Below are 22720 nucleotides of genomic sequence, written 5' to 3' on the forward strand. Positions count from 1 at the left end.
TACTGAAAAATGACTGCACATGGATGGCTTAAAACGCCTATAAGAGTTGTTTATGTTAATCCAAACCTGCTTAAATACTTGTATCGTCATAAGTCAATTACTTTTTCAATTTTTAATGATCCCACTTTTTTTTCGTAACTGCAAATTGCACCGATTTTTTAACCAATGGGTCTCACTGGTCAGACCAAGCCAGAAAAATTATAAGCATTGAAACTTCAGTATACAGTTAAAGTATTTAATAAAAATTAATTTTTTATAGAAATTACAATGATTTTTTTAGTAATATTAGTTAAAGACGAACGTAAAAATTATATAACTTTTTTTTTAATCCATAGTAATAATTCTTGTTGGCACAGCTGTAAAGCTGGTATTTTTATACAAATTAAAAAAAAGATTGTCCTAGCACGCACACGAGCCGAGATAATTTTTTTCTGAAAAATAATTTGGGCGTAACATACGTTGCACAGCGCATAAACTTAAAAAAGTAGAAGTCCAATACTTATATTGTCATAAAAAAAAGTTACCGTACCCATATTGTATGAAATAGTAATAAATAACAGTTGTCAAAGTTGATCATGTGAAAGTTCAGCATGAAGACCAGATCGTTTGTGGCAATGGAGTGGGGGAAAAGACCAGCAGAACTGAATTTGAGGATTTTAAATCTTACGCGCTTGCAAATCCAGCTATAGCTCGGCTTCTACACTACCCACAAATCCTTTTTTGTAATGGATTTGGGAAAGCTTAATGAGACAATAATAAATATCATGTCTATTTATTTTGAATTCTCTAAATAAAGTCTCTACTTAACATACGAACTAAAAGCATTCTAAAAACATAACGTAAGATGTGAGTATGCTGAGCACAATATCATATAAATAGCCGTATTTTAAGTAAAAAATGTTCATTTTATTACAGTAATATAAAATCCATAACAAACTATAGTGAGAAAAAATTAATGATTTATACGAAATTATATTTCCAAATCATCTCAGACCATCAACGAAATCACTATTAATTTAATTAAAAATTTTCTTTTGATTATTATTCAGTTTGACAAATGTATCTTTGAAATTGGTTTCTAAATTAAATGTAGTTTTATTTTTTTTAACATCGTTGGATTTTACTGTTTTACTCAATAATAATTTTACTTATAGTGACCTATAATCTTTACATTCTTTTTCTTAGAGCATTAATGGCTTAGTGGTCAGCGTCCTAACCTCATATATAGAGATCTTTCAGGAGCTGTGCGTTCAAAACCCGATGGGGGACCAAAAAAAGGACCTCAAAATTATGAAGGGTGGGTAAAGGTGGGCATCGAGGGCAATGGGGTTGAAGACTGAATATGTTCGTACAACTGTATAACATAAGTGATATCTTTCTATACAATATAATTATTTTATGAGATCTTTTAGTAGGTCAACACATCCTTCTACACCCTCTTATGGCATCCCTTAGCACTCCACAGCCACCTACAATACAAGGAACAATTCTAACAATTCTTTTATTTCTCTGTTATTTTAACCCAACAAAAATGTGTCAATCCCACGCCCCCCCCCCACTTACCATGACAGAGACCTTAAATATTTTATAAAATGTTATAATTATCCAGTTTTAATGAAAATATGTCAAAGAAGGGTACATATAAAGTAATTTTTCCACCATACAGTCTTTTCCAACATTTTTCTACACATACTTAAAATTTATACTGTAAAAACACTTCATTATAGATCCATTATGAAATACCTACCTCCACAGCCTTTCCACACCTCCTAAATTAACTTATAATTTTTTGTGAGATAACTTTATAATAAGGACAGAAGGGGCTGATCTTTAACACCTCTTTATTTAAAAATTATAATTTTTTTAGATACCTGTTATTTGTATATTTGTCGACACTTTACCTTCACTGTAATATTACTTTAACTTATGTTGCTTCTGTTTCATCAGTTTTAGTTTTATAAACAACAACTTTAATTATAGATGAAATTGTATATTTGCAAGCCTTAATAAATAAGTTTAAATGACTTTAATTTTTTTTAACAAAGGTAGCTAATAAAGTAAAGATCACGTTTAAATCTTTTATCTTACTAAAATATAAAGCAAGGTCGCTAATACCATTGTAATCGCTAACCACAAAAACTACTGAACCGATTTTGTGGAAATTTTGCATACTGACTCTTCATGATTCCGAGATAGTTTTCGCATGGTTTTTTTCTTGAAAAAGTTAATAACGATATCGATAAATAAGCTCAAAGTTTTGCTAAAATAAGCAAACTTTGCGCTTCAGTTCAGTAGGATCCACTTGGTGGCGTCCAGGTAAAATTGAAGCCTGCCGCAACTAAAGATAGTGAAGAGTGATTATCAGAAGCCCCATCGAGTAGACATTTATCGCAGTCGACCATCGGCACTACACCACGAAGAGAGGAGTCCGACGTGCAGCTGGGCATCTTGGCTACCGATGACACTCTTCTTTCATGGGTAAGCGAAATAAATCAGTTGTTACCCCGAATCCCCAAAATAAACGAGTGCCACGGAAAAACAGGCATTCGGAACATCAACATCTCCGATGAAATACCAGAAAACGTTTCTAGCCAGAGCACAACCTGCTCCAGCACTTCAGAGCTTGGTGGCCGTTCAACCATCCGACCTAGTGCCGTCAGAGAATTTTCTTCTTCAAATGCGAGCCAGGGAAGACAGCCCTAAAGAGTACGGAGAGCCCGGCCACTTTAGTGATCGTCCCAACGGCATATCTACAGAGAAGGTATTCTCCAGGCCCACTTTCTTGACTACTGATAAATGGTTGGTTATCTGGGGAACTACCTAAAAACGAGATATTCTTTGGTCAGTGGCATACTTATCTTCCTGTACGGTTTCCATACACAGAAACTCAAAGGATAAGTGCCAAGCTACCTGCAGCTAGCTCTTCATCATCAAGAATAATAATAAAGAATAGCTACAAGTTTCACCACTAGCCCTTTTCAGGATCATTATAAGTATTAACGTTCCCAACTTAACCATCAATCTCATCGGTTCTTTTAAGAGCTACCTAAGTTTAAATTACCTTGCCAACTAATACATTTTTACCACGATTTTCGGAGACGATTTGTCAACTCAAAGACTATATAAAGCCGGCCACTACGAAACCAAGTCAGTCATTCATTGGTAGATGTCACGAGCAGAGTTGTTCGTAACAAGGCTGGGAACCCCAGTGACCAATGAACCTATATTACCCTTTTAACTTTAGGCATTCAACCAGAAATCATCGATCCTTCCCAAGGTCTGTGCTGGGAGAACCTAACAGCTGTGAAAAAAAAAAAAATGAACGTGAGCCAACGGGACAGTTACCAACTGGCAACCATCACGAACCAAACTTTCCACCTTAGATCACCAAAACAACTGAGTCTGAAAAAAAAGGTGCTTTAGACACCGTTTTCGACGTTATACCAGGAAAAGTCGGGAAATAGCTCTACAACTAGCTTCAAAGCTTCAAACCCAGAGGTATCCAGGCAGTCACGTTTGCTGGAAACTTCAGTCAAGAAAGACTTTACTTCCAAAGCTCACCAGTCCTTTTCAGGTTCATTCGACGTCGAAATACCTTGCTAACAAATATATTACAACCTAATAAAGTTAAAAAAAATAGCCTTTAGGGCTCACAAGAGTCTCAACTATGCCAAAAGTCACAAGAAGTCGAATTAGAAGAAAAACTTCAAATGCATCTCATAAATACAATTTTAGGCGTCAAGAAAATGACGAAAGAATTTATTAAGTGAGAGATCAGCTTATCACTATAACCCTCATAGTAATCTCTTGAATGTTTTAGATTTTTAAATAGGTAGAATATGTATTTGTATTTTTGTTGCGATAAATAACGTAGAAATTAAGCTCTGGGACTTTTTTGCTCTGGTATTAAAGTTGTGAGATAAGAGAAAAAAATTTTTTAATGATAAATTTTTGTGAGCTTTGAATCTTTACAGCTTTAAAAAATAGCCCTTTTCGGAAATTATACGAGAAAAACTGCAAATCAATGGCCCCTTATGGCCAACGATAACTTTATGGCATAAGGAACGCACGGTACTTTTCAGCATGATTATAGTTTTTTTATTTTTACAGCTTATTGTTTGGCCAAATAAACTGTATGGATTCTGAACCAATATATTTTAAATAAGAAGATTTTTGTTGTAAGAAGTGTTGGAACTAGATTTATAATTTTTTACTGAAAACGTTTTACATTACATGTCAACACACTGTGGTGTTTTATTTAGCAAGTCTCGGCCGAAGCCAAGACGGAGGGGCCGCTGGTATTGTATTTGGGTGCGTCCAAACAGAGCGGGCCAGCCAGCGCTTGCGACTCTTTTTTCTTGTGAAGTGAGTTCTGTTCAACTCATGTGGTCAGTCTCGGAGAAAAAATCTTTTTTTGTGGAGAAAATCGACTTACAAGATCAAGTCTTTGTTTTTCAAGGTTTGACTTTACTTTTATTTATTAAATTTACTCTAACCAAAAGAGCAACTTTTAAACTACATCTCCTCAAATTTTTAGAGAAGGATGAGCATGGGTTTACGAATGGCTCTATAAACGAATTGTACCTTTAAGTTAAAAACTTTTTTAGAAAGTTAATTTTTTTAATTTCTGGTTATCTTACTAAATATTACTATGTTATTTAAACTATAACTATTTTCAAGTAAACATTACAAAAATCGTATCGAAGCGGTATTTTACATTTAAAAATTTTTTTGTTGTTGTATAAAACCTCGTTTAACTCCATGTGTGTACGTTTGATGCAACACCAGAAAAAAATATTTATTATTATTTACGAATAAATACGTCATATTTTCTTTACAGGTAATCCAGGAGGGTAAGGAAAAACTTACTTCTATAAAACGTTAATTTTTGATTTTTTTTCTTAAGATAAAAATATTTTGTTATTGACATGGACTGTCATACTATCAGTTATGCTTTCATAAGAAATGACAAAGTATAGAACTTTTATACTTCCTTTACATCCTAACAATATAAAAATCGCTTTTTAGGGATTCAAGTGAGATAAAAAAGAGAGAAGTTAAATTAATTTCTTAGAATAAAGCTTCAATAATTTTAAAATAGCAGTAAAAACAGTAAACAGAACAGTAAGAAATACATGTCATACTGAAAAATATTTTAGAAATAAATTATTTATTATATGCGGGGATTTTCGTTTGAATAACTCCCTGATAAAAAATAGTCACAGAAAAATTATGATTGAACAAACTATTGAATCTTGTATTTGATGGATCTGATTCTAAGTTAAAAAATAAGAAATTAATATTTGTTTTACCAATTTTTAGAACTAATCTAGAAGTTTAGAAAGAAGAAAGAAAAACCTAAAATGGTTTCAGAAATCAAATATTAAATGATCTATGTTCTGGAATATTTTCTAACATCTGTGATTTTTTGATAAATAGTGTTATACTATCATTGCATAATAAGTACACTTGTTATATAAACGATCAAATTCTTAAAAAATTAACTAGAAAAACCTAAATGTACTGAGATAATGCAACTCATTAACGAAATGATAAATTGGACGATGATATTTATATAAATTTACTAGTGCAAATATTGCACAGTATTCGTAAAGATAAAGCACCTCATAAACTAAGCCTAAAAACTGGTACAATAATGACGTTACTTAGAAATTTAAGTGTATCAGATAAGCCATGTAAAAAAACACGATTTAATATGGTATATAATAAAAGGGCCATAAATAACTAAACAAGAATTTGGAAATATAATCTTAACTCTAAAAATAACTCTTAACACAGGAAACATCTCAATATTACCTTTTATTAAGTATCATAAGTAATTTACAATCATTGTGACATTTTCTATGACAATAAATAAATTTTAAGGTTACAGTTTTGGTAATGTAGATTTATATTTGAGAAAATAATTTCTTCTCATAGTAAATTATACGTGGCTTTATCGAGATACAAAAATAGAAATTATTGATTTTTCCGAGTAGTGAGACAAAAAAATACGGAAAAAGGAGATGTTTAGAAAAAACTTTTTTTTTCAATAAATTAATTGTATTTGATGATTTTCAGAAATCAATCGACAAAAATTATGGTAAAAAATTAAAAGTTACAATATTTTTTAATGTATTATATTTTAATAATAGTGAATAATGTAATGTATTTTTTCTATGATAAAATTTTTTTGTTAAAAAAATCGATTTTAAATTTTTTAGAATAAGAAATCTCTAACTCCTTTGTTTTACATTTGTTGTCATATAATATGATGCCTTGGTATATGGATTATAAAAAAATTACTCTACCATTGTTTTAAAACATGTGATTCACTTTACTATTATTAATATTTGAAGTTGCAGTTGTAGAAGTAAGTTCTTCTTGTAAGAGTAAATGATTCATCAATAAGTTTGAAGTTCTTGGAGCATTTAATTATTTGTGTGTTATTATTACTATAAGTTATTTAACATTTAGGGTGGCTTAGAAGAGTGCAGGGGAGCTTAAAAAAAATGTAATTAATTACAACTTACTTGAAAACTGATAAAATTGTACCTCATTCAATGGGTGGTTGACGGGCGGCTAAGGAGGATAGTGAGGGAGTGTTTTGATGACCCTTATAGATTATTGTATAATATAGGAAGTAATGCTGATGGCACATAATATTCTCGTATAATGGTAAAGTGTACAAAAAAAAGAGACAGAGGTAAAGAGGTGTAGTGCTAGTGCGTGAGGTGAGGAAGCAAAGGTAATACCCTGAAGTTAGTAATTATTGATTTTCTTTAACCTTTTTGCTCTCTTTGAGTTTTTATGAAGCTTTTTTGTAACGTATCAAATACGTTTTTTGAAACCTTGTAGAAAAAAAAGTAATGTAAATGTATGGATTGCAAGCAAATGAATAAACAGCGTAATGTCAGCCAACCAGATAAATACTACCCCTGTTGGGTGAAAATCCAGACTGGGTCAAAAAAAAATTTCTTTCTATAGATCTAAAGCCTGACAACAAACGTGATTATGTAAGGACCAAGAAGATGTTAGCAATAGGTCTAAAAAAATGGTTAAAATGGCCAAAACAAGTTTTTCAATTCTACCAGAAAAGCTGTAACTTGGACAAAAAAACGTTCCACCTAAAAAGTATGCACAATTTTAAGATAAACAAAATGATCCCCGGTGAACTCTAATCAGTCTTTTTAAAAATTGCCAATATTGCCTTGGTTTTTGGTATTTCGTAACAGGCGTTCTTTTCAACATTTTTTTCAAATTTCAACATAATAAGGGTTTTGTTATTTTTAACAACCTTACAAAATTTCGAGTTGATCAGATACAAACTTTTTGCAAGCCGTCAAATAAACTAAAAGAAACATCCTTCCAAAAAACAGCCCTGAAAAAGTTTTTAGACCACATAAAACTATTATTGGAAATGACTTCTCCTGATTAGATGTTAGTCAACCATTGGTTAAATTTTTGTATCCCTTACTTTTTCGTAAGTATCCTAGAAGTCTATAGGAAAATAATGTTTTTTTACGAAGTAACAGCTGGGAGCAAGAGGGAGTGGCCTGAATCGGTGACGTGGCGCTGGCTTGGGCACGCTACCGATTCAGGCCACTCCCTCTTTCTCACACTACTGTCGACCCGTTTTCGCACAAGTTGCTTTAAACTGGCGTAGTCAGAAAAATTATCGACATCATCTGATCTAAGCATCGTAAATTAACAATTTTTGTAATATGGGGTAGCTAGTGATAATATCAAGATTGCACGTATCAGAAACATTTTAGTAATAAATAAAGCTTCTGCAAATATAGTATTGTACTCTGTACCTTTTTTCACCTTTCCGTTTAAAGATGTCTTTAGATACTTACATCGTCCGTAATATACCAGAAGATGACAAGAACAATTAAAATATACAAGAGTAATTTACTGCAATTATAAAAATTAAAAAATTTACTTATTACAACTAAAAATAATTTTCAAACTTCATCTCATGGTTTTTTCTGCATTTCGTACAAGATAGTATTTCTATAATGTTTGTATTAATACTTCAATCACTATGAATATTCTGTACATAAAGCTACAGAGTTTAATTAGTGTAATACTAAATTTGCCGTAGCTATATATTTATTACTAGAATGTTGCTGATGCCTACAGTCTGAATATTATCACGAGCTACCCCATATAACAGAAATTGTCAATTTCCGACGCTTAGTTCAAAAGATATCAATAATTTTGCGAACCGCGTCAGTTGGAAGCAACTCACTCGAAAACGCGTTGGTGGTACTACGTGCAAGAGGGCGAGACCTATAATTGGCGGTGTCCCCAAGCCAGCTACTAGGGCTGCGCCGCTGCTGGTACTTTGTGAAAAAACACTATTTTCCGATAGATTTTTAGAATACTTATGAAAAAGTTAGGGATACAAAAATGCAACCAGTGGTACATTAACATCTTATTTAGAGAAGACGTTCTTGACAATGGTCTTATCTGGTCTAACAACTTTTTTAAAGCAAGTTTTTGGAAGGACCATTTTTTAATTTACTTGAAGGTTTACAAGCAGAGTCAAATTCGCATTTGTTATGACAAAATTGTAACGTGTGTCTACGGACCAACAACTGCACTGATTCATGCTCGTCACCATCATCTATTTATTTTACAGGTAGACACACCAGTACCTAATTTAAGTAATTTAAGCTGTCCATAGTTAACCATTTCTTGACCACTAGTTTTATTAATTAAATATTTTAACTTATGATCTTACTTTTTTTCATGACAACTTTTTTTTAATTTCTCTTACTTTGCCTCGTTAACACAGCTTTAATATTAACTAAACGTTTGTTCTTACTGTCTCTGGACTGGTATAATTCATTTTACTTCTAGTATCTTAGGCTTTGTAGTTTATCGCTGCATTATATTGCAAGACTGACACCTTCATTTTTGATACGCTCAAAATATTGAATAGAGTGGTTTTAAAAGCAGTAGTTCTCGTAAAATTCTTGTATTGTCAGCTACTTTAATATTGCTGCTTTTTTAATGGTCTTTTAAAGCACACTTACTTTACAAGTGTTGCCTCACATCTTTTAATCTTTTACTGTCTATAATCTACTGTAGCAGTCTATATTATTCTGCAAGTCTGCAACAAAATAATGTTTGCTTATAATTTTTAATCATTTTTGTCCCACTAAGATCACAAGACGCCATTTTTACGAAGTCTTAGCATTAACTACAAAGAATTTTCTGACCTCACTCGCAGAAATTTTTTCAAATCAAGTTATTTCCGCAAATTAATTTATTTACTTAAGGAAGCTTGTAATCTAGATTATACAAATGGATATAAGTTAGAAAGTGTAACACATGATTTTATGTAGAAAAACATAATCCAAGCTAGTGAAGAATCTTGTTGCGCATAACTGTATAAAAAAACCTATTTATCGATTGTAAGGCTAACTTAACAAAGAGTCTATGCATTTAAACACAAAAATACGAACACACTTGCATATACCTTACAACATTATGTTAATGTTTAAAAAGAAAAAAAATCAAATTTTTGCATTTGTGAATACTGCAGTTGTGCCAAAGGCTAGCTTATACATACATAACTATGATTGTTATTACTTCAATTAATAGCGTATTTGCAGTGACGTATAAATAACTAACAAGAGCTAACTTTATTTTTCATAAACTGTAGTTTACTTTCTCATTTTACTTTTTTATAACTCAGCAAGGACATTGCATAGTTGAGAGCCAATTTTTTTTTCTCTATTTCAGATCATATCCGAGAATTCAACTGTGGATTGCTATACTATAGAACACTCTACTTAGATAGCCAACGAGATTCGTTATATGTTGGAGCAATGTAAGTACTGACCTGCGTATATGTTACTTTGGATACGGCTAAGCAATAAAACGCATTAAATGATTTTTTAGAAGAAACCTATTTCACCTAATTACGCATCCTTTTTGATTAAGTACTTATACGAAATGATAGTTACGATAACTGTAGCAACCTGACACTTGACTTTGCCCGATTCATAACCACAACAAGGATTACTCCACATTGATAAGGCGATTCTAGATAAGGTTCTCATTATTATAAGAACTATAGTTAGACAAACATTCAATTAATAGCATAAAAAATACCTTTATTATTTCAAGACTAGGGTACACATAAGCAGCCTTCAGATATAACATACACACACACACACACACACACACACACACAAAGTGGAGCCTTACCTTCATGCGTGCTTTGAGCTTTAACTTCCTTACAATAATAACATTATTTGTTTGTGTAAAAAAGTATTTAGTAAACAAAAAAACGTATGTTAAGGTGGCTCATAACGAATTATACTTCAATATGAACCGAATCAGCTCCAAACATTTGAAGCTGTATTGCCAGGCAATTTTTTGAAAACTAATCTCTTAGGAATTATTGTTTAACTTGGGCTCTTATGGAAGACCATCCAATATTAATTAATAATGTGATAATATTTTCCAAAATATACCTTAACTCTTTGTATGAAAACAGGAATTGAAACAAGAAATCACAAGGTTCTCAATGATATCGAAGAAATTTGGGTGTGCCAGGTAATATTTTGGTACTAGTTATCAAAAAGGTGATTATGTATAAAAAGATAGTGGTTACTTGTGCTATAGCAGCGTTATGACCGGAAGTTTGTTGGTCTGATGGTCTGATGTTACGCAATCAGACAGTACACGTGTAATGAGCCACTTTAAAATATTTATAAGATTTTTAACCTCAACATTCTCAAAATTAATTTACTAATACATTAGTGCGTTTTGAAATCACAAAAATGATATAAGGAACGTCGAAAATCGTTTATACTCCTGGTATTATTGAATTATAGATAAATACAAATATATCTGACTAACAAATAAAGCAAGTTCTCAAAAAACGTTAGAATCACTAACTGCGAAAAATATTAAACAGATTTTGCTAAGATTTTGCATACTGATTTTTGATACTTTTTAGATAGTTTTTGCATAGTTTTTATGTTGCAAAATCAATAATAATAGCAATAAGTAAGCTTAAAGATTTACAAATATACTCTTTTTTTTTACTTTAGTTTAGTTGGATCCATTAGGTACCGTTAAAGTGAAATTGAATCTACCTCCGATCAAAGTCAGTATGTCTAGTTCAAATATGCCTCAGAAGATTGTCGATTACCATAGTTGTTTATCAGGAGTACATCAAGAATGAAGTTTTTAGTCACACAGCTGGGTATCCTGGCCAATAATGTCACTCTTCTTCAATGGGTAAGTGACTTACGTAAAATTCCATCCTGAACTGCCAAGATAATGAAGTACTTCGCAGAAATAGATATTTTCAATGTTAACGTTCCTGGCATAATACCAGAAGACGACTGGCCAGAGTACAATCTGTTTTAACACTTCAGAGTTTCGTGGCTCTTCATCCAACCAACTTGGTACTCCTAGAGTACCTTTCGCTACAACAGCAAGCTACGGTAAATAACCTTGAGGAGTTTGGGCAGCTACATTGGCCAGAAATTAAGTTAGCTTTCTCTTTAGTTCTTCGTCCCAATAGTATACCCACAGAAGAGGTATTTTCCCGGTCCACTTTCCTCACCAACAGTGAGCATCTGGTGATCCACAGAATCACTCGAAGACGCAGTATTTTTTAACCAGTGGCGTAGCGCTCTTTAGCATACTCTCCTTATGCAGAGACTCTGAGAGCAAAAGTCAAGCTACCCCAGGTCCAGATACCCAAGCTTGGAAATCCCCAACAAATGAGTCAAGTCAAGCGCCAGATATGCACTATTCACAGAATGTCAGATCCAGTTTGTCAAATCATCCATCCAAGGCTGACCGTTGAGCATAACGAAAAACAACTAAACGTACCATCACTAGCTCTCTTCTGGGCCATCATTAATCTTTACGTTCACTAAACTATTATCAATTTCATCGATTATTTTAGGGCTATCCAATGTATGTTGAACTACCTTGCCAGTAGTTACATGTTTTAGAAATAGTATTTTGGACGAATATCTTAAAGCAAATCCTGACAAAAGATTTGTCCACTAAAAGTCTATATAAAGCCAGCCAATATTTAACCAAGTCAGTCATTCACTGGCATACGTCAAGAGCGAAGCTGTTTGTTATGATGTTGGGAACCTTGGCCATATAGAAGTTGTATGGATCTGCTGAGACATGGTGATAAAAGTATTACCAAACTGCTTGCCCCAAGTTGAAGCAAGAGGCCAAACACAACTTATTGCTGTTGCAAGAATTTTGCTATAGTTGTACTTACTAGATATTCAGATTTTGGATGGATAACAAAAACGTAAGACTATTTCTAAGTAAAGTAGTTGATTTTACTTAAGTACAAGATGGAAAATTATCTGTAAGGCTGCATATTGGTGATTATCGATTATCAGTAGGTATATGAGAATTTACTTCACAAAGAAATCATCTCCAATCTACACATTGAACAATAAAACAGTTTAGTTAGAGATAGAAAGTAGTTATATAATCTTAAAACCAGGCGTTAAAGACTACATTGTATTTCAACATGTAAACATGTTACCGAACCAATCTTAGAAAAATTTTAGTAAAACTGAAAGCAAAAATACAATTAACCTTGATAATCTCATATTTATAGAAATCAGTAAAGAGTGGAAAACGCTGTTAGACCAACGTAAAATCCATGCTTAAGTTATAAATATACGTTATAAAATTATGAAAAGTCAAATAATAGGACGTGGAGAGTTTACTACCGTTAATGCCAGTATGTTGATAAATACCAATGTCACTCTTAAAAAGGTTAAAATATTTAGTGAAAAAAAGTAATTACTGAGAAAAATTGTTACAGTTAACCAAGTATACCATCAATACATCGTTCCGTTAACGGCTGTTACTTTCGATCTATTTTATTGTTACCTAGTGTTGGAAGTTTTTAAAAGTAAAATGTTAAGAAACACGTCATTTGATACTATCAAGAAATAGTATAATTTAACTGAAGAAGATAAAAAATTAATATTTATTAGGCTTTGCACTGCCGTTTGTTTCTTGCATGATTCAACTTCGTCAAAAATTTACAAGGACATAAAACCAGAAAATATTCTGATAAACAATGATTGTCTGACCAAGTTCTGTGACTTCAGTTCAATTCAAAAGAACGGCATGAATTCTAAATTATCAACATTGTTTGGGGTCTCTTCCAAAGCTACAACTCTATGTATGGCTCCTAAGCTTTCACTTGAACTATCTCATGCTACGACAAAATCTAATTATCGGGACTTGGCAAGCATAACTGTAGAAATATATTTTAAACAGTCTGTATGGTTTATCAAGTCTAAAGATCTAATCCTTGGTCTAAAACAAGCCCTTGATGTTACAAAAAAAGATGTGTACTTAATATTGTACCAAAAAATATATAAACAACTTTGATAACTTGTTTTTAGTACAAATTTCACGGAAAATCTAAGGCCAGTACATTACTTGACGTTTTTAGAGCTAATTCTCTGGATGATGAAAGATGAGAAGCAAGCGTAAGTATTTCAGTAATAGTTAATTCTCTCTACAAGCATTATAATTATTTAAGTAATGGAAGAGAATATCTTTAGATGCAAACAACTAACAAATTATTAACTTGTATTAAAAGTATCTGTTCTGAAAAAACTTTAATCTGTGCTATATACTTGAAATAAAAATTGTTTTGCTTTTGAAAAAGTTGTAAAAGTGTCAATCTATATTATTTTTTAATTGTCACTAGATTTTATAAGGACTTTAATGTAATTTTACTATTATGTCGTAAAAAATTTACATTATAATGTGTTCGATACTACTATTAAGTTTATATTAAAATTTTTTTACGTAAATATAATAACATATTTTTAACGTATATGTTTAAAAATTTCAAATGTAGAAATAAATCTTTAAGTCAAATTATTATACATTGACCTCTTTCCATCCAAATTGCGCTATGTAAACGTCGCGCTTATTTTTCGAGTGAAACTCGCTGGAGTGCGAGAAAACTTTGTCAATTAAAAATTACAAAGCAGTGAAAAAAGTTATCCGCTTCCGCCAGGAGTCGAACCTGGGCCTCCTTTTTGCCGGGAAGGTGCGTTAACCAACTTTGCCACCAAAGCCTCGGCAGACACCCTTCTTCACTGCTCTGCTTATGCATATCTTTAGGTCGAACGCCGATATTATAGATATTAATGTTATTAATTGATGGGTAAGTATTATGTCAAATTATAATACATTGACCTCTTTCCATCCAAATTGCGCTACGTAAACTTCACGCTTATTTTTAGAGTGAAACTCGCTTTTCACTGCTTTTTTCACTGCTTTGTAATTTTTAATTGACAAAGTTTTTTCGCACTCCAGCGAGTTTCACTCTAAAAATAACCGCAACGTTTACATAGTGCAATTTGGATGGAAAGAGGTCAATGTATAATAATTTGACATAATACTTACCCATCAATTAATAACATCAATATCTACAATGAATCTTTAATATGCTTCATGATTTTTCAAATACAGTTCTGTATGAATTAATTTACATTAATTTGGAAAGTAAAAAAAAGTTTTGAAATATTTGCATTTATTCTGACAAATATGTATGTAATTATGTGTTGATAAGTTATGCTTAAAGTTTTTCATAGTTTCTTTGATTATAACTGAGCACTATACTTTCCAGGTAAAAATAAACTTTAAATAGTTCCGAAAGTCATTGATTGAGTCTCAATCACAGTGACACAAACTGTTAGCAAATAACAATTGCAGCTTTAGTTGCGATTGGATTGAGCCATAGTGACAAGTATTTCTGTGCTCTAGCTTTAAAGAATTCTACATCATATATGAGGATAACTCTACCAGCAAATACAATCATTTTTAAATGTACTTAACAATGAAAATAAAGTGCTTATTGTAAATAACACTTACCAGTTTCCTATTGAACTTAAAATAAAAAACAAACAGCTCCAAACACAGTTTCAATAATCAAACAAAACTTAAGTTAATAGAAAAGGATGTATTATGTCATGTATCATTTTCAAAAGGTTAATTTTTTTTAATACAACAACTCCAATGACATTGATGTGTTACTAAATTAATAAACAATTACTTATCCTCTATTATTACCAATTTTCATACAATACTTGCTTTTCATAAAATCGAGTGGGAAGCGGTAATGGGGCAGGAAAAACTTACGAGGGGCAATGAAAATAGGCTACAAGGGTAGTCGGCAGTGGTAAGGGGCTTTACCCAATTTTTACTGAGCCAAAATATCGGCCAGAAATTAGACATGCACTCCTATTTTCGCTAGCTGAAAAAAAGTCGGCTTCTTCAGGCCGACATGCATACACACAAGTCTCACACCCATCTAAACTTATGCACCATGTTCACGTAACCAGTAGGAAATTGGTGGTAAATATAAATATTAAAACAAGTATAATAAATAGAAAGAGCAAACGTGTCCGCACATTCCAAGTGTAGTATTATGCTTATTCCTACTGTAATGTCGTAGCATAGTGTGCTACTTTCGTACAGTGTCAACGTATACAATGTATACATGCACATATGTGTGTGAGTGTAACTTGCTTGCAGAATTATGGATGCAAGCATGAAAGTTTGCATGTATGAGTGTATGTGTGTACTTTTTACTTTTACTGTGCAAGTGTGTACATGTTTACCTTTCCGCATGTTTATAAAACATAGTAGTTAATATAAATACTATATACACTAGTTAATATTATTATTTTAATAAAGTACATTAACAAACAATTTTTGCATGTATAGCATATAAATTCAGATAGCCAGTGTTGATTTAACGGGTTTTCATGATACTGCAAAACCTCTAAATATTACAAAATACGCCATATCTTTAGGAAGAAACAAGATAGAGCAAAAATAACAAGTCTAACAGGCATTCTACAGGCAAAGAAGCATCATGGCACACAAAAAGAGAGGTGATAAGTTATGTGAAGATATAACCACAAATTTTAGTATTTTTAATATTTCTCCATAAAGTCAAGGTGGAAAATTTTTGGAAAAATTATAGCTCTTCGCAAAATTATTACAAACATGTATTATATAGATAAATATCATTTTTTGCCCAACAATAACCTTAAAAATTATTTTAAAAAGTCGAAGCCTTTCATACATGAGAAATATACAGGGAAAAAATAAATTTACCACTGTAACTGCAAAAAAAGAGTACATATTGAACTCTTATGTACTTACAAACCTTGTATTTTACAGAATACATGTCATTTCTACATACATACGAGAACTTCATTCTTACCGGAGTCCCACACCCTGGTTTTTCTTAGTTCGTGGGTCAGCCAAAGGGCTATTAGAGCGCTAGTGGGAGCTCTTTTGGGGCATCTAGTTGCATTTGGAGCTTATGAAAAATGCCTGACTCATTTAACTGTTTATTATAGTGAGATATTTATTTATTCGTATATGTATGTAACAGTCTCCTAACTACTTCGAAGATGAGAAAAGTTTAAAAAATTTAAAAATAAGGCTTCAACAATCGCCAGAATTTGCTTAAATTTCATACGTAAAATTTCTTGCACAAATTTGTAGGTTTCAAGTTTCTTAATTGATTTTCCAAGTAATTTCTTCCCAAATGCATTTTAATGCATTGTATTAGGTTTTCTCTATCTCATTTAAATAACTTTAGAAATATAGTTTTTTACCAATAATTTGAAAAATTCGGGGTGAACCCTGTGTCAAAAAAAAAAATTTATTTTAGAAGTGTTACGTTCGAACTTTTATAAGTAAAGAGCAAAACTCGTAGATTCATTCTACTAACAAATAAATTTAATTTTTGTTGTAAAGGTCTTTGCCATACGTTGTTTAATTTTTTCTCAATATTCAATTTAATAATCAAGTAACAATTATGTTTCTATGAATTAGAATTTCGAATCTTGAAATATTTCATATAATTTAGTAGTTTAGAAAAGTTTAGAAAAGCTGAAAATAGTTGATGTTACAAATACTATAAATTATAAAGTTCAAATTCGCATTAACAATAATTACCTAATTTATAGTTTTCTTAACTTAACTTTACTTCTACGATCGTTGGTTAGCCGCTGCTTGCGCACACGCAGTCGCAAGATCTTACAAGGTTGACTGCAACGATTATTCTAAGCCTAGATGAGAGTACTCGTGGCGATGAAAACAATTAAACTGCTGCTTTTAACGTCAGAACCCAAGTCGACGGTCTTTTCTTTCTTATTCTTACATTTTTTTAATTACCAAAATAGAAGATTTACTGGTTTGAGTTGTTTAATCTTCTAATTTTTTCTTTTATTTTACAATAACGTTTTGGCGCCAATGTCGTTCAACTCTTTTTAAACATAATTATAAAATGTCACAAAATCCCATTAGTTCATGACACTTATATAAATGCTAAATTTGAGACATTCCCCAAATTACATTTGTTTATTTAAAGACGAAAATACTTTTATTGAAAAAAAATCTTAGAAATGTTTCATATTATAAACACCTAATACATAAATACATTAAGGAGACTGTTAAAAATGTCATCTATTTCTTACAGTTTAACTTTAATTGTTAAAGTTCAAACTGAGAATAAATTCATGTTTGCTCAGTCATTCACCCTTTTTTAAGCATAGTTCTAAGAAGTTACAAAATCAAATTGGTTCAGAACACTAACATGAATGTTGAATTTGAGGCATTCCCAAAATTTTGTTCATTTAAAGATGAAAATTCTTTTATTGTACGAAAAATCTTAGCAATGGGTCATTTAATGAATACCTAATTTATAAACACAATGAGAAGACTGTTGAAAATATTATCTATTTCTTACAGTTCAATTTTAATTTTTAAAATTTTAACTCAGGTTAAATTCATATTAGCTTACCTGTACGAATTACCTGTATGTAATTGAAATGTAGGGTCTTCTCGTTTTCTATTTTCAAGGTGCTTTTTCAAAATTGCAGGCATCAGGAAAAAGATAATAGCACCAGAAATTTATAAAACTCTATAAAATATGTGTTATTTACTTAATGTGGATCGCCAAAATAAACCGATCCAGCGTACGAGCCGCTTCTTTGTATACTACTTAGCTCGCTCAAAACGATCGTGATCTCATGAAATGTGTGCGGAGACTCGATTACAAACGTTCAGTTAAATTATTGGATTACCTTAAGTCAGCACTTTCTTAAAAGTGTTATGATCGACTTGTAGCTGCGATGATGAAAACGCTAGGTATAAAAATAACCATACATAGCAACATAGTACACTATAGGTATAAGATCAGAGGTATATCGATCGACAAATCAAATCGTTTTCGAAACTGTTTCGACGAATGTTTTATAAATCTTGATACATGTTTCAAAAACTGTGACATCAGCAGATTATTTACCACGAATCTTTAACCTTGAAAAAAAAAAATTATCTCAATCTGAATTGGCCTCAAGCTTTGCCTTCAGTTCTCCTAGGACTCAGAACTTCTTTCAAAGAGGATCTCCAAGTGTCTCCAGCAGAGATGCCCTACGGTGCGACAGTCAGAGTGCCGGGTGAGTTTTTCACCGTCCAGAGTCACCCGTTAGTCAATTCACCATCATTCCTCTAGGGACTACGTGACCTCATGCAGACCATCAAGCCTGTCTAAGCATCACGACACGTGCCTCCGCTAAAGCCGTTTGTCTTCGCCGACCTGATGAGGTGCTCACACGTCTTCCGGCGTATTGATGTGATCTGGAGACCACTGGACCCTCCAGACTCAGGGCCACACAAAGTTATCTGGCACGTGGACGATCGTAACTACACCATCAAGGTTAAGGGCCAGCCTCGTACCGTCTCCACAAATACACTAAAGCCACCTTATCTCGAAGTCACGGATATGCTGACAACTAGCGAAGACGCCACTGATACAGTACCTTTATAGCTACCAGAAGCAATGGTGCCCTCATCAGCTACAGACGGTTCCGGAGATCAGCCTCAAGTGTTTACCTCAAACTCACAGCCAACGCAGCCTATGCAACGACAATCAGCTGAACCACCGCTTTCACCGGCATCGACGATCTGTTCCAGAGAGCAGCTTCCATCACCCACCATAGTAGCTGGCCCGTCTGTTTCTTCGCCTACCCAACCCTCGCCTGGAACATCACCATCTACCAGCAACAGACGTGTAGCGCTCTGCCCATTTCCAATGGAAATCTCTGGATGGGGAGTCCTTATGGCGTCAACCCCCGGCTGAAGCTCAACACAAGCTTTGCGCCGTAAGCAGCAGTTGGTCCCGCATAGGCTATGGTAATACGCGCCCGAGCACGCCACTACTTATGGACGCATCGATCAACAGCAATTTTATATTCCATATTTAAATTAATCCTTAGTTTCTGGTACTATAATAAAGCCAGAGTCTTATACGACCTCACTTATCTTTTCGTGACCTGCTTCGTACCTCCGTTATGCTCGAGCACCAGGGATTAGCTCACTCGCGATAATCCTCAAAGGTTGACTGGTTTGTGTGCCAGCACGCGGGAGACCACAGTTCGATTCTCGGCCAGTGCGACTCTTTCGAGCAAGTACCTCTGTGAATTTTTGCCACGCAGTGTTCCTCGTGAAGAGATGGGCGACCTTCTCGCAGCAAAACAGCTAACCACCAAGATTCTTCACTAAAGTGGTCTTCGTGACATTATCACTGAACCAACAAATTGAATAAATTGAATTTAATAATGATATAAATTCAGGCTGCCCTGAATCTTTATCAATTTTTTTAACATACTTTATAAGCTCAGATACCGAGAAATAATAGAATAAAAATTCAGTAGTTCACACATGCTCTTATGAAATACATACTAAAAACTATGATGGAAATAATACCGATAAATAAAATTAAAGGAGTTGAAATAAGAATAATTAAATAATAATCGTGCAAAGTTCAAGCCCCGTGTTATGTAACATTTTACAAAAGTAATTATTCAAAAACACGAAAATCATACGCAAAGATTATAGCGACGTTGCGTGTTTCATTGATTTACAGATTCTATGCATGCAGCGCGTTTGTTTACATTTTGCATAAGTAATGTAATCTTGTCAAATTTTAGCTTTGTACCGGTAATATAGTATGCTACTAAAAAAAAAAATTTTAACTTGGCAACGTCGTTAACGGAAAGACTCAAAAATGGGGTAATCTTGTCTTTCACTTGTGAAACGATTATAAAAAGTCGTAAGAAATAGAGTTTCTTCTATGCCTTCTTAGTTCCACAGTTGGATTAGGTTTTAAGAAAAAGTCCTTTTACCTACTGAATGCTGTGTTATACAAACTCACCAGCAGTAAAAATAATAGACGATATTGGTCAATGTTTTTAAAAATTGTTATTAAAATTAAAAAATTGTACTAAAAAAATTTTGTTTGAAATCGGTACAGTTTTAGTCGAATAATAAGCTGTTTGAAAAAGAAAAAAATACAACGATTCTGAAAAGTACCGTGCATTCCTTACGTTATAAAATACTTGTTGGCGTTGATTTGCACTTTCTCAGGTTATGATATATAAAAAGGATTATTTATAAAAGCTTTACAAATTTAAAACTGATATAAACTATGTTTTTTAATTGCTTTTTTAATCCCAAAACTCTAGTATACATAACATTTTGAGTCTCATTCTCCGAAGGAAATCAAACAATCTGATGAAGTGGATCACCAGTTCTTGAAAGCCCAACAAACAAATGTTCATGTGAAAAGCAGTTTGATCATGAAACTACACCCATATCAGTACAAATTTATCCTTGCGACTTTTTAATCGTCATGGAAAAAAAACTCTGCCTAGACTGTACGAACTGTAAACGCTTAAACTAATAAGTTTAATTAGTTGGGACCAACCAAATTTTATTATTAATAGCTGTTTTGCCTTATGCTGGACGTGTTAAAATAAGAGCTCCTATTATATTATTCCATGAAGTTTCAATTTAAAGTCTGGTTTTATCTGGCTAAATTTTTGTTTTTAACTATAATAGTATGTGCACGTGAGGAGGGCCTCGTTTTTGCCATTTAATACTGTAGATCAAAGCATTCATTTCTCCATCTATTGCTTTCTTAGTGAGGATATCAACGAATTTTCTTGGTTTCAAGTAATAAATCCTTTAAACAGTTTCATGCCTGTCTGAAGGTTTTTGATATTCGCTTTTCATTTCTTACCACTTAAGGTAAACATGTGAAAGTGACGAATAAACATGGACGTACAAACTTCCGTACGTACGCCATTACATTTTGAGTTTTCTTATGCATCTATTATTGTAAACCAGTGAATGAAGATGGCAAAATTACTGGCTGTTTGACTCTGGTGAGTTCACTGTTACTATCATAATTGATGTCTTCGCAAATAAAATAATAGCTGTGTGATCATGTTTGCTATCACATCAACCACAAACCTATTGAGTGAGTTCTTATATTATAGCAGGTATTTCATACTGTCAATTTTTAATATAAGTCTATAAGAGTATAATTAAATTGCCTAATCTATTTGAAGTTTTCAAATTCATCAGCTATTCAAGATTCATAATTTGATTTAAATGCCCTTATAAGGAGATTCAAATCATGCATAATTCTTTGTATTAATTCTATCAAAGTTTGTTTAAGAGCATTGTCTGACTGAGAAGCAGTTAGTTTTGCTACAGACATAAAATAAATTTGCAAATACGGCAGACTTCTGTCTTTTTCCAGAAGGAAGCTCATTATTATATGGTACACTTGACCCTGAATTTTAAAAGTTTGTATAAAGTTTCCTTCTCTGATATTTTTGCCTCCAAATAAAGTCATTTAGAATTGAGTATTACGACGTCTCATATTATGAAGAAAATACTTTCATAGAGTGTGTTAATCCATCAATATGAATATTAGGGTTATAATGAAGAGCTGATCTGTCACTCAAATAAACATTTATTCGTCAATTCTTATACTGCTGTTCTAATTTTAACAAATGTTTTGTGTCACGACACCTAAGATTTTAAACGCTTAATTCATTTGAAGTTTTTGTTCTAATTCGGTCTCCTGCAGTCTTAGACATTGTTAAAAAATTTTGTTAGCCCTCAAATTTTTCTTGCAAATTCTCTTATAAGATAGTAATGGTTAATAAGGTAGTTCAACGTTAGCTAATCCTTAAAAGAACCGGTGAGCAAGACTCAGTAAGCTGAGCGTAGATAGTGGAGGAACTATATTTCTTGGTCAAATGCTTATAGTCAAGAAAGTGATACAAGGTTTTTGGTTTCCAGAGTTTTAAGCCTCATAACAAACAGCTCCACTTTCAACATCTGTCAGTAAATAACTGACTTGATTTAATATTGGCTGACTTTTTATAACTCTATTGTTAGTGAACCAATCGTTGTCAAAAGTTGCTCTAAGAGTTTTGTGTAATAGTTCTTAGAAATATACTTATAAGTGAAATAATATAATGTTAGATAGCCATTAAAAAGACTGGTAAGAAAGATTCAGCAAGTTGTGCGCAGACTATGGATGAATGATAGATTTTCTCGTTTATGCGACCCGGGGTGCCCCAGGTTCGCACAAACGAACAAATCTAATAACTCCTGGATTACTGCTTATAGTCGAGATAACAATAAAGGGTTATGGGTGGCCAAAGTTCACAGTCTCACAACGAACAACTCCAACCTCAACGTCTCTCAGTAAATGACTGACTTGGTTTAATGTCGGCTGTCTTTATATAGCTCTGCTATAAGTGGATAAATCGTTGTCAAAAGTCACTTCAAGATT

At 32.7% G+C, this 22720-nt stretch overlaps 1 protein-coding gene across 2 annotated transcripts in view; it reads left to right on the forward strand.

Annotated features, from left to right (window-relative positions):
• The window catches only part of Sema2a (Semaphorin 2a), a 735635-nt gene that overhangs the window by 68384 nt on the left and 644531 nt on the right, over window positions 1–22720 (forward strand). For both annotated transcript variants that reach the window (XM_089597226.1, XM_089597227.1), the window contains exon 2: window positions 9757–9844. In XM_089597226.1, the coding sequence (XP_089453352.1) occupies window positions 9757–9844 (88 nt within the window). The remainder of the gene's footprint in view (window positions 1–9756; window positions 9845–22720) is intronic.

This window comes from Copidosoma floridanum, unplaced genomic scaffold (assembly GCF_036245765.1).
Source record: "Copidosoma floridanum isolate Cflo_tuat_1 unplaced genomic scaffold, Cflo_Japanese_pri ptg000031l, whole genome shotgun sequence".
Lineage (NCBI taxonomy): Eukaryota > Metazoa > Arthropoda > Insecta > Hymenoptera > Encyrtidae > Copidosoma > Copidosoma floridanum.